We start from the raw sequence: 13,537 nt of genomic DNA on the forward strand, positions 1-13,537 counted from the left end.
GCGAGGTTTAACGGAGTTACACAAAAGTAGCATTGTAGGAAGCACTAGGCACTTGAGTTTTTGGTTAATCGCGCAAAAATCCAAGAACTAATGCTCCAAACCTTTTTCTAATAAAATGCACCTACAATTACCATGTAAACAAACCATTTTATAATTTAAAATGACCAAGTAGGTAAAACATGAGGCTTCTTGTAGTTTATACGAGGGTTCATAAACTACAAGAAGCAACACAGAGAAAGGTAATCATACATCCACTTTCATTTTCTTCTAATATCGAACTCGAGTAAAGAGACGGCCACATTGCCCTGACTAAAACTTGTGATTCCTCGCCAAAAGATTTTTATAGTTGCTCAATAAAGAAAAAAGAGGTATTCTGTAACTGAAAATAACGAAAGAAAAAGACGTATACAGAAAAACAAAGGCGGCAGGGAATACATCTAATGTCATATGAAAACGGTTGCAGGCAAGGCAGCAGGGAATTATATATTTATCAACTCACAAGACAATAGACCAACTTTCACTTTCTATTCTGTACACGGAAAGGAAAGCAAACGAATACACAAAAATAACATCCTCATTCCTTATCTACAGTCACAAAAACAAAACCAAGAGGGGGAGAAACTACTTTCAGCTGGTACAACTTTACAGTTGAGAACCGGATAATAACATCTCTATGTTTTCAACAAATTTAGGGATTTGATAATGGTTTTGTATGACTTACAAGATTTCTGCCAACAGCAATATCGGTTGCCTCGGATCAACTTCTGGCATTACAGAAAACAAAAACCCGATTGCCCCTCCTTTACAATCTACCATTATGCATCTGTAATAACCCATAAAAATCAGAACTAGACTCATAAGTATCATGTTATGAAATCAGTAACTTCCACCTCCACTGTCCAAAACAAAAACATCACAAGCTTCAGTCACCTATTAGTATTAAAGTAGGTTTAAAATGACAGATAGCACAACCTGTAAACTACTCAAGTGACCAAGATGCACGACGAGAGCATAGTCTGTATAACTATAACGTTTTGCTAATTAACGAACTGACAGTCGGCGGTAAAATATGGTCACACCAATTTTGCTATTGGGATAAACCAAGGCATTATATCACCCATTACACCACTTCAATCTCAAAGAGTATAATCAAAATCGTCATGCCTTTTGGCAATTGGCAAAAGTTGAGGCAAGCCATACACACGATTGTCCTATACTTCCATTATAATTCTAGTTGAATGTAAGTAATTTCATAATTCAACAATAAGCATAAGTTTTAGTGAAACTTGAGTTTACACTTTACATATAAAATTTGTCAATCAAATATGACCAAACCATAGCTGTATGCCTTGAATCAATTTAAGTTTAATTCTAAAATTTGGCAATTGTTTAATCGATTTAAGTTTAAAATTGTGGGTGCATATATAGTCTTGTGCATGTGTAGACGCCTGCGAGTCCCAGGATACCAAATACAGAAGATTCATCGCCCATCATTTAAATGGAGTGCAGGAAGAACAAGAAACAATGGAGTTTGAAAAAAGGAATAAGACAGTAAGACATGATCAGTACCTCCATACTTCCATAAGACTTTGTCAGCTCTGGGCACACTCAAATGGGTGCAAGCTTCCTTCAGCAAACTCGTGCATTCGAAAATGCTCCAAAATTTCAGAATGGCTGTACCTAACATATATGGCATTAGTCAGTGGAAGAAGAGAGGATGCAAAGCCAGGAAATCAACAGTGCATATATAACTGAATACTGAAATGAAATCAAGAAATAGACTAGTTAGAATATCTAAAATTCCATGTGCACAATCATGGATTCATTTTTCCCAGTACATGCTCGTATTAAATTCAGAATTTAACGCATCATGTTGAGACTAAGTTTGGGGATTTCAGGTTAGACAAGTTTGTTATAATTATATTGTTATCACAGAAGCACTTTCAGTCTTTGTAACAAATGGGATAATCATATAGAGTCGGACATTTTCACTAGTCTTACAGGATAGTCTCACGATTATGGCTTAATCTGCGCTGATTGGATTCCATGACTACCGAAATGTCAGCATTTTCTGGTCCAGCGGCTCCACCAGCCACAATAGATGGGACTGAGGCACTGGGGGTCCAAATCTAGAATAATGAACCAAAACGAAATTAAAAATAATTTTGTAATTCCGCACCACAGCCCACCCAAAAAAAAAGAAAAGGGTTGACTTCATAATACCCACTTTTATTGTGTTGTCAATTCCACTAGTTGCCACAACACAATCAACCGGATGGCACTGTACACAGTTCACAACTGCACAGAGAAACGTAAATATGTTAGTAAATAAAACTACTAAAGGAAGTTGATAATCTCATTATTTTCCGTGGCAGGGGAAAACAATACCAGTTTCATCTCCTTGAAGCATTTTTATCAGTCTACCAGTTCGCTTTTCCCAGACAAACCATTTGCCATCATCACTTCCGCTAGCAACATATTCACCTGCAAATCAATATAGATAACAGTACAATCATGAAATACAATATTTATGACAACAACCAGTCTGTTCGAAAATCAAACTTGTTCTTTTACTTGAGATAAATGGTATAACTGATAAGTGCACACATAAGTTCCACTAAAATAAATAAACATAATCACCATTCACACATGACAATGTCAGTATGCAGGGCATTGATGCAATTTTAATTATTTTGAAAGAATATTCTTTAAAGCAAGATGAATTATAAAAAAGACATGAAACTGACAAAATTATCGATGCGCCCAAGATCAGATCCCAAACACATATATTTGAGGATGCCATGTACATTTTTATGATGAGGCATTGAGGTAACTCTGCTATGTAGATTCATCTAAAGGAAGTAACCACACACTGCCACAGCGCATAAATATAGAAAAGACGAAGGTTTTTTACCTTTAATACTATCATTCAATGCCAAGAATAACCAAGTCCTAATAATATCAAGACTCAATAGCATTGTATTCTTAAGTAAGATCTACACCAAACAAAAGTACCTCGCTGGCCAAGAAAGCTGGCCTGTTTTATGTCCGTTCCAACATTACAATGGCCAACATATCTCTGTTTCATATCAATAACTGCCTCAGGCTGAAATTTAAGTTTAAAAAAAAAAAAAAAAACAAAGAAGAATGTATTAGATTAAAGAGATTATTTTATCGACGCTAAGGAAAAATACAAGAGGATCTAATTTGGTCCAGCACAAAGTTAATGCAATTCAACCAATAAAATAAAAGAATCAGTGCATGAAAAAAGGGGGACTTTTCTGAGCAAAGGGTGACAGAAACCCTAGATTGATGACAGTCAAAAATGCACCTAGGACTTATTGTGAAAATAAAATAGAGAAAGCACAGAGAATATTAAGATAGAAATAAAACTAAACTAAGAACAACTTCCACTCTAATTTTATGTAGGCAATCCCATTCTCCAACATTTCCTCATATAATTGGAATCCTAAATAGTAAGACGCCAAGTTATCATAATTACATTTAAACATATAATTAACCTCTACATTAATTTTCTAAGCTTGTGCTTAAACCTAAAAAGAGAAATTTTCTTCTTGCATCCTTCATTAAAGGGTGTATGAAGACTTATCACAGAAAAGGGCAGAGAAAGAATCAGTGGCTGGGCAATGAATACCTAGAATGAGGTATAAAGTATAGAACAAATCACATAGAAGTCAATAACTTTTTTCTACCATCCAACACAGTGAACCTATACTTGGACCAATTACACTAAAGATCAAAGAAGAAATCATAATCAATCCTCTACAGGTAAACAAAGTAGGAACACAATAAGATATAAATCAGCACAATAGCAAAAGATAATGCCAACAACACCATTGCATGTTATCAATCTGAAAACACCAGAGTTTCACATCATAAGTATGAAAGCAACCTGATATGGTATTCTTTCATTTTGAGATGACGAAGAAGGGGATCCAGATGGGCCGTTTGCACCACCAACTTCTCTAGCAGAATCACTTCTTCGATGAATTCTCAAGTTTAAGCTTCCTTGTACAATATTGGGCTCGATATCATGCTCTTCATCACCTGAGATCGACGTTTCAAAGTCCAGCTCTAGTTCCTCATCATAATCAGAATCTTCTCTTTCAGATCTTGGACCATCTTGTGAAACATCACTATTACCCTCTGATCGGTAGAGTATGTCACTCAGTGATAGAACTCTTTCACCTCGAGGTTCAGACCTGGGTGCTCCATCATTTGGCTTACTATTTCTTTCAGATTCAACTAGACATTAAAACAAACAATTACAACTGCATAACAATGAATCAATACAAAATATGCCATAAATTGATCTTTGCAAATCATGTTAATTCACAACGTATTCATTTTATAGGATATGTTTGGCTCAGTAATCCAACTATCATCAGCAAAGTACATTGAATCTCTTAAGTCACTAATCCTATTATTAGTCCTCACAAAGTTAACTGAGTTGAACCAAGCAATGCAAAGAATTAGTCCTCACAAAGTGCTCATCTAAGCTGCACACCAGCCCTCAAGTCGCCATTGATTTGTTCAATTACATGGCAAGAGTGTGCAGGAAGTGAAATAGGGTGTGCAGAAATCAACTCCCCCATTCACATTATTTTAGAATAAATGAAGAAATCAAGGTGTTAACTGTTAAGGATTTCCGTGAAGAAAGCTACAACAGTTTTTATTTTGTCGATTTTACCAAATATGGTTTCCCCAAGTAACGACTAAAATTTATCTTTATGCAGATGAAAAAGGAAAGGAAAAAAATGTCAAATATACTGGTACTCTCACATCGAGGTTTTGGAAGTTGGCATGTCAAAGACCCCATGTGAGCGCTAACTAGAGACACTCATGTATGCATCCACAAATTATACAATATATTGAATTTAAAAAAAAAAAAATATATATATATATATATATATATTATTGTCATTCCAGTATGCTGTAGTTATTAAAAAAAACTGGAACAAGGCTAAGATGGAAACACAATGCTTTAGTCCTAGTCTACTTAAAATGGTCAAATCAACACTACTGTACTGAATAAAATTAGAAGCTGATCAATTGAAAAACTATTTGGGGACCAGGGTAATGCACAAGACTCAAAACACTGAAAATCACAAACCTGCAGCAAGATCCCCTTGTACACGCTCCAATCGTTCTGCTACTTGAGAATTTGATGGAGCCAAAGATTGGGCTGCGATAGCAAATTCCAGAGCTTCTTTATGTTTAGCCAACTGCAAGGAAATAGCAATTACCAACCAAAAAGTGCTTAACAAACACAAAGACAGGTACAAGCTTATAATTTCATTGCATTTCCTTGTTTCAGTCATAAACTAACAAACAGTTCCTCAGTTAGGAGAAAAATTTAGGCCCTCAAGAGAACAACATAAGTGAATAGTCTACAACAGATTTCTTAAGTAAATTATCAATAAAAAAAAGTTTAATAAAAAAATTAACAGTAATGGAGCAGATCAAGAAAGAAGTAATAAAACAAATGAAAATTTAATTAAATCTATTCGATTATAGAAGAGTCACTTTGTAATACTAATATTAGTCTTAGTAAAAAAAATTCATTAAAACCCAGGCCAACAAAGGTTTAGAGTCTAAGAACCATGCCAATTATACCCCTTCTATGTTAAACAGGTATAAGAAACTTTTCAAAGAAAGTATAAACAAAGATTTAAATGCCAAGGTTAATCTAGTATTTTATAATAATTAAACTCAACTTCTATCTACCCATTTCTCTCTACCACACCCTATTTTGTCTCCTGTGCAACTTTCAATATATTGCAGTAACTCCCATCACACTAGTGTTTATAAATATTGGTTATGTCACTCCAGTTCGCTCCCTTCCCCTCTCTCCAAATGAAAAAAAAAAATGATTTGGGAAATTGCACTTGCTGTCAAAGCATATTAGGGACCAATAATTTATTAGGTTAAATTTTGAAAATCGGATTTACGATCCTGGCAAGGATATCCCGATTATATAGGAAAGGGCAACAAGTTTAAACACTTTGTTAAAAAACAAAAGGTTCTGTTGCAATATTGCATCTTCTGGATCACATTAACTTGGTAAAAATTCAGTCCTCTTAATCTCAACCCGTCCTGTCCAACAGAAGAGTATAACACGACTCTAGACCTAACAAAAGTAAAACAAATGTAAATTGGCCAATTGGGAAAGTCAAGATGACTGCAGAGAAGATGGTGAAAGGAGGCTGGATTAGTCCCAACACTTAGTGACAGCAATGTATGACTAAACCAAAATCATAGTCAACTGCAGGAAGCACCACACAATTTACCTGCGATAAAGCTTCAGACATATAGTAATGAGCTCTGTAAGAGGAGCTAATGAGCCTCCGAGCACTATAACAATCTCTTATAGCCATATGAACATCATTTTTCCACTGGCGCTGGAAAAAAAGAAAAAAAGAAAGAAAGAGTTAAGCGCCCTTCAACTAATGAATATGTTTCCAACCAAGTAACTTCACATGATAAAAAATCACCTTAAGCAACAATGCCGCACGAATACAAAGGCAATCATGCTTTAGTGTAGGCCCAATATCACAACCATTTCCATCCAACACCTCATTGCACGCTTCAATGCCATAAAAATAATCTGTCCCCTCCTCCAAGGACCGCTCAGCAATTTCAATTAGATTCCTGCACTTCTCAAACTGAAACAACTATATTATATTAGATAAGCCACAAATGGATTTGCTAGAGAATAGCAGCTACTTCCAATTCCTTTCAGACAAAATAAAAATGACTAGGATGCAAGTACAACTAAATAAGAAAAGACGCACACCCTAGCAGCAACGTTGCCTCTTTTGGGAAGACCATTTCTGAACACATTGGATGCTGGTTGATGCAGTTCGACTCCATTGAGTATAGGACTGAAGCTGGTTAGTTTCAAAACATCTCCAGAAGTATACTGCATAGCACTCTCACCAGCTGGAATTGCAAAACCAATATATATTGTTTAGCCGGAATGTACTAATATGATACAACCAGATGAAGAGAAAAATGACAAAATAACAAAGTGAGATCAGAAATTTTTGTTGTCAACTTGTCATAAATAGTCCAAGCATAACTGGACGTTCATCTGAATCAATGATAAATTAACCAACAATATTTTTATCCTATAACTACACCCTTGCCACGTAAATCACATCATTTAACTGCATAAGCAAATTATTTTGAAGGATAATTAACATACCATGATTTACATTCATCAAATATATGTGCTCCCCACTATAACTAAGTAGAACCTCTTCTCCGTCTGGACTAAATGCAACATGAGTCAAATGCAAGCTAGCACGTCCCTGAAAAAAAATACTACGTTCCTCAATATATATTTGATAAAGCAATTGGTGTATACATTAAACTTGGGCATACAAATCAAACATTCAAACTTCCGTCAACAGTTTCTTCTTGCCCTTAGGTTGTATGTGGTGGGGGGAGATAATTAGGATAGCATGAAAAAGTTTATCCGTCAAAAGTAAAAAGGAGTAAATAACAACTAAAAGAGTCAAAATGTTCAGGGGTCAGAGAAAAGAAGTTACAACTGAAGACTAACAATTTTCCAAATCATATCCACAAAAGCCCGAGCAAAAGTTCCACATAAATTTTTCTGCTAAAAACTGTAACATCGCTGACTGAAAATATAATCCATAAAAGAAAGTACTAAACATCCAAAAGTTGTAGCAAATAGTTTGATGCAAGCACAACCAGCATATATTTTACCACACAAAAACAGGAATCTGAGTTTTTATGAAGACAGGAAGCAGTTGAGTAATTAAGAACTTTGCACTAACACGTTCGGAGAGATGCATTGGACAAAAATAGTTAACACAAGGAGGTGGCGCTGTCCGTTTCCGACAGGATGTCAGTGGTGGCAGCATCCTTCTATCATATAAACGGGCAAATGCATCACTGCAAACATTCACGACGAGAATCAGTTCAAATTGAAGAGTGGCAGGGATGTTAACAAAGTCATTGCATTAAGAACCAACAACAACAAAATACCTCCCACCAACTAGGAGCAAATGAGGTCTAGTGGAACTGATATCACAAGATTTTAAAGAAAAATTTTGCTTGGGGGGATCAGCAAGTGACTTCTTTGCTCCACACCGCAAGTCAAGCTGCCATTAAGAATATATTTGAAAACAATGATATCCAAAGTATTAGGACACACAGGGAAATAGAAAGCACCTAACGTTCCAGGCTGCAAAAGAATGGTATACTAACAAATCTACACAAGTTTTTTCCTAAAGGAAATTTTAATGTGGACAGATAAAGCTCTCTGGTTACATCAAAGAGGTGAACTACAATTAAGATTCGAGCATATCTCGCAAAGGACAGAACTACACCAATTAATTGAAAATTGTACAATATTTAGTAATGACCACACAACAGAGCCCACTTTTTCAAGGATCAAGCTGTTGCCCACTAATTGGGCTCTTTGACTCAGACTTGCCCCAAATAAGATTCCTTAATTTAGGCTTCCCATGTGAGTCTCAATGGAGAAAATTCATCAATACTGTATTGTAAATACATTTTGAGAGTATTAGAGAGAGAAAAAAAACAAATACTCAAACATGAAGATTTTAAATAGTAGTTCATCAACCTAGACATATTACCAATCAATCATGGACATGGCACATTTGAGAAACAACCCCACAATCAAAAGAACGATTTCACATTCCTACTCTGGTGACAGGTAAAGATAGCTACTATCATGTATTGAAAATATGGAAATAAGGTTTACTTTTTACACAAATAATATATACACATAATACTAAGTCCTATTTTGCAGTAAGTGATGAAACTTGCATTATTTTTCATAGTTACAAGGACACATAAGGAGTTTATACATATCCATTCCTTGCAAATTTGTAATACCTAGTATAGATAAAGTTGGATTCTACAGCTTGTCAATGGCTTTATTTACTGGTTGAGTATCAATTCAAGATGAAATTCCTTAAGAACATTAATCTTCATTATTATAACTTCCTTTTCTGTGGATGCTTGACAAGATGTAAGGAATAATTTACATCTAAAAGTTTGATGAAATTGTCACAAAATAATGAAGTGTCATATTTCCTTGACAACATTAGTTGGATATTCATTTTCAAGAAATCATCACCATAGTAAAATGTTATATGGAGCATGATCAACTGACACAGACACAAAACTAATGATTTTTATTTCTTACAAAATAAAAAGAAAAAAGCTAATGAATTTTATATCACGGAATGAATTTTTAACAAATTTAATTTGTTGATCCAATCTTGGATTTAATTCTTCTGATGATGACCAATTATCAAATTTAAGCCACTTTGATGTAGACTTATTCCAGTAAGAAGGTTCAATTTCTAATATAAAAATGTCATAATATATATCGAATGTTAGTTATTAGAATGACCGAAAGTTTGGCATATATAGTGAGCATGACTAAAGCGTTAATCTAACTGTTGAAATTCAATAAAAAAAACAGTCCTACAGAAACCTATTGAGGGCACAAAAAATATAATGCATGCCTTCTAAACTATCATAGAAAACCAACAGATGTTTTCATCTCCAAATTTAATAGTCCGGTTTTCTCTCATATCCTTTATATTTTCCACCCTCTGTTCTGATACTCGGACTTTTAACTTGCTATTACCTTTTTCATTCATGCAAATAAACCCCAGTTTAACATTCCCTAATCCCATTCAGAGTTCCATCTAATTTTACTATCTGAGTTTACAACATGACAAATTGATGTTTTCATGTTAAATTAGACGAACTAAGATCTAATTAACATAATTATTTACCAAAACATTGCGACATTCTTGATTAGTGGATCCAGCAGGTGGGCAAGAAGTGCCCTCTCGGAAGTCATGCTGTCTCAAAGTTCCATCTTCACTTGCACTCCATACCACATTGGGATTTCCAACTTCAACCTGCCATAAGAAGCAGGCGGAAACTATGAGACAAGTTCGATACTCATAAAACCAAGAACAACCCAAAACATAATTTTCTTTTCTTGTGTCAATATAGATACTACACAAAAATTTGATGTGAAATTTCTCTACAATCTGGAATCTTACAGCTAACTTTTTTACTCTTCTACTATGGCATTGATACACAGCTGATGGAGAAATAGCATTATCATCAGTTCCTCTCCCACTTAAACGAGACAAATTAAATAATCGAACCTGCAAAAAGATAAGTTTAAATTATGTTCAGTATTTAAAGTCTAGGCATAGAGTGTTCACATTCACAGTTTATAAATGTTTAAACATTACTTCTGCATCTCCAGCTCCAGAGACCACAAGCTCATCAGAAGTTTCAGGGACAAATTTTGTACAAAATATGTTCGCACTGTGCCCAGTCTCTATAGAATGCAAAAGCTTCCGACTAGAGTAGCTCCAGATATTTATCTGCAGAATATGGAGGCATTAACAACTTGGTCATGATGCAATACATATACAGCTGCATTTCACAAATATACATCTTCACTTTCCCTTTAAGAAGGGTTACCAAGCTTTTGACTTCAACAACAAAAGCCTATTCCAATGGAAAAGAATGCTTAACTTCTCTTGAAGCACCATATATCTCATCCATATTTCATCTTTGCAGAAGTAGTGACATAGGGAGCAATGTATGCAATGTTAAAACAATTCTCAATGAAGAAATATATGTGATCCACCAGATATATTATCTCAATGGAATTTAACACATGTATCCAAGTCACTAGGATGATTCTGCATCATAGCTATGTAGAATAATATTGGACACCATGCTAATATCACATTCCGTAAAATTTTACAATCCCCTTCATGTATGGTGGTTCTATCCCTGTGCTAACTATAAATCATTTGGGAAATGTTATAAGTAATATCATGGAATTAAGTAATTAACATACCCGTGTGTCATCTGATCCAGACATTAAAAGCGAGCCATTCGAATTCCAAGCAATGGAATTAACACAACCTTGATGCCCCTGTAGAGAGAGCGAATCATAAAATGATAATTATAGAAATGTAAACATATTTATAAATAAAACGTCACCAATTTCTAACTCGGATTTTTTTTCAATAATTACATCCAAAGAAGAAAAGCAAACATAGGAAATAAGCTAAAAGATAAGCTATGACAAGTCTCTTCAAATTGAATATGCAACAGCCAAATTTTTGTACTTCCAAACCATACCTCCGCACCGAAAGCTCAACAGAAATCATACTATGTACCAAAGAAATTTAAGTATCAATCAGAGTTCCACAGTTGTTCATGCACGTAAATGCAAAGAATGAGGTTTCAACAAAATGACACTCCACAGTCTACACTATTTCCATCTGTTTAAACTTTAAAACATTTATGGCACGATATCTCTCATGCTGAAAGTGCATTGGGGGACAATGTCATATGATGAACCTCTCAGTAAGACAACTAGGTGCTCTGAATCATACAAACTGAAAAATCATGACGTCAGCCCATGTGCAGAGGTTTGACTGTCAGTTGTTCATCCCCCCCCCCCCCCACCCCCCCAAAAAAAAATAAATAAATAAAACCACCACACCACACACACACACACAACACTCCTAAGTTCAGTGAGCTGCCTGGTGTCGTTACAGTCTCAAACTTGTCCCGAGATAATTAAAGTGAGTCTCTTAAGTAGAGTACAGTTGAGGTAGTGTCTCGCCCAAATAGCAGTTCAATTCAACCTAGTCCATAAACCAAAATCCTGAAAGAAAAATTGATCATATTTCAAATGAAGTGGAGTTACAGTTGTTTAACTAGTTTCTGGTCGAATCGCGTTCCCTCTAACTGTTAATACACAAGTAACAGCTGAAGAACCAGAATGGATAATTACAACTAACAAATTTCAATTGCCTTAGAGCATCTCCAAAGGAGTTAGCAAAAAGCTTTTTTAAAAGTGTCATTTGCTAACTCATTTGGCACTTTTATGCTACTTTAAAAATGTGTCTCTCCAGCCCACTCTTCAAGGAACTCTTCAAATTTTATCTTTCACTTTAAAATATTAATATATTAACTTTATTTTATCTTGTGAGCACAAACTTTAGTTCTAAACTCTTTACTAAACAATAATTTTAAATAAATATATTGCGGAACCTAATTTGAAGTAGCAATTGATCTTTTACAAGGTGAGTTGCTAATTCTTTCAATTTGCTAATTGGGTTGCTACCCCCGTTGGAGATGCGTTTTTCCTACGTGACATTGCAAATTAGACTTTGCTACCCAATTGCTAACTCCCTTGGAGATGTTCTTAGATCATCACATATTTCACCTCACATCACAAGAATTCACATTTACTACAAACTAGGGCAGAAGAAAACATTAACCGCAAAAGAAATGAAATGCCGAAAATAAAATCGAAGCGAACAAACCTCCAATTCTCTTTCCTGAGAAAGCCTTCGCACCAACGACGAGTGCATCTGCAACCTGTGATTGGCATCCTGCAAACAGCACGCAAAATTATTCACCCAATCTTCACAAAAACAAGAAAATCCATGCGAATTGCGAGCCGAAATTTCCAAAACGCGAAAGAGGGAAAGAGGAAGAACATACGTGCCGAACGTCGACGTATCGTCTTGCAATCAAGTCGTGGATGTTGCCGTCGTGAAAAGGGACGCCTTCCATTGAAGAGAGAAGAGCCGAAAACCCGAAACCAAAAACCGAAACGCGATCGTGTACCAGTCCGATAATCTTCAGTAAGCTACTTGCAGAAGAAGAAGCGCTTCTTGATTCTCCTCCTCGTCCAATTTTCAGGAACACGAAACACTCGCCTTTTCCTACACAATTTTTTTTTTTTTATTAATTTATGTCTTTATATATTTTCTAATCTTTTTTATATTATTATTGTCTAGAAGATTACAGCATGATGCTGTCGTTTGGGAGTGAGATCCACGGCTGTGAGACGTCTGGGAGATGTTTAACCGCCGTTGATCTTCTCTCCATTGGCGGTGATTGATATGGTTGAAACTGGACACGTGCGACCCGCTGTATCGTCATGTATTGTTTTGAAGCGCTAAGTGCGGTCAGGGATACGGCATGTCGTTCCGTGAGTTCTGGTTTCTGGACCCAACGCGACAAGGCTTGGGCTGTGTTGGAAACTCGGAGGATGGACCCTTCTCTCTTCCGGGCTAATGAGATTTGGATTTTTAGCGAAGAGGATATGAATTTGAGATTCTAGGAATTAGATACCCATGCTTATATGCTATATTACAATCTTTTTTGTGTACTTGCGACTTGCAATTTGCGAGTATTAAAATTTGAGATTTAACGAGGTTAATTTTTTGTTATCTAATATTTGCAACAACAAACATATTCCCCTATCAAGCCATTTCCTAATAATTCTTTCAAATTGATCTTTTGAATTCCATGTATGGAGATTACCCACATATCCCTAGTCCACCGTACCATGATTATTAACCCAAGAACGTAAGCCCCCAAATATGTACCCACTAGCACCTCTCTTTTTTTCACTGCTACAATTGTTAGAAATGTGCTAAAGGTCAAT

At 35.5% G+C, this 13,537-nt stretch overlaps 1 protein-coding gene across 2 annotated transcripts; it reads right to left on the reverse strand.

Moving 5' to 3' along the window:
• Positions 1 to 423: 423 nt before the first annotated feature.
• Positions 424 to 12,816, reverse strand: LOC137707953 (protein ALTERED SEED GERMINATION 2-like). 2 transcript variants are annotated; one of them, XM_068446914.1, is made up of 20 exons: positions 12,586 to 12,816; positions 12,405 to 12,473; positions 10,922 to 10,999; positions 10,302 to 10,436; positions 10,104 to 10,211; positions 9,828 to 9,956; positions 8,038 to 8,153; positions 7,827 to 7,944; positions 7,229 to 7,334; positions 6,818 to 6,963; positions 6,516 to 6,686; positions 6,312 to 6,422; positions 5,135 to 5,246; positions 3,914 to 4,266; positions 3,016 to 3,106; positions 2,389 to 2,484; positions 2,228 to 2,298; positions 2,002 to 2,129; positions 1,570 to 1,674; positions 424 to 823 (listed from the first exon to the last, which is right to left on the reverse strand). In XM_068446914.1, the coding sequence occupies exons 1-19, from the start codon at positions 12,655 to 12,657 to the stop codon at positions 1,593 to 1,595; spliced, it is 2,292 nt and encodes a 763-aa protein (XP_068303015.1). In that variant the 5' UTR covers positions 12,658 to 12,816; the 3' UTR covers positions 424 to 823; positions 1,570 to 1,592. The 2 variants fall into 2 exon arrangements, with proteins under 2 accessions (XP_068303015.1, XP_068303009.1); XM_068446908.1 differs by having other exon boundaries at positions 1,570 to 1,680.
• Positions 12,817 to 13,537: the final 721 nt, after the last annotated feature.

This window comes from Pyrus communis, chromosome 1, assembly GCF_963583255.1.
Source record: "Pyrus communis chromosome 1, drPyrComm1.1, whole genome shotgun sequence".
Lineage (NCBI taxonomy): Eukaryota > Viridiplantae > Streptophyta > Magnoliopsida > Rosales > Rosaceae > Pyrus > Pyrus communis.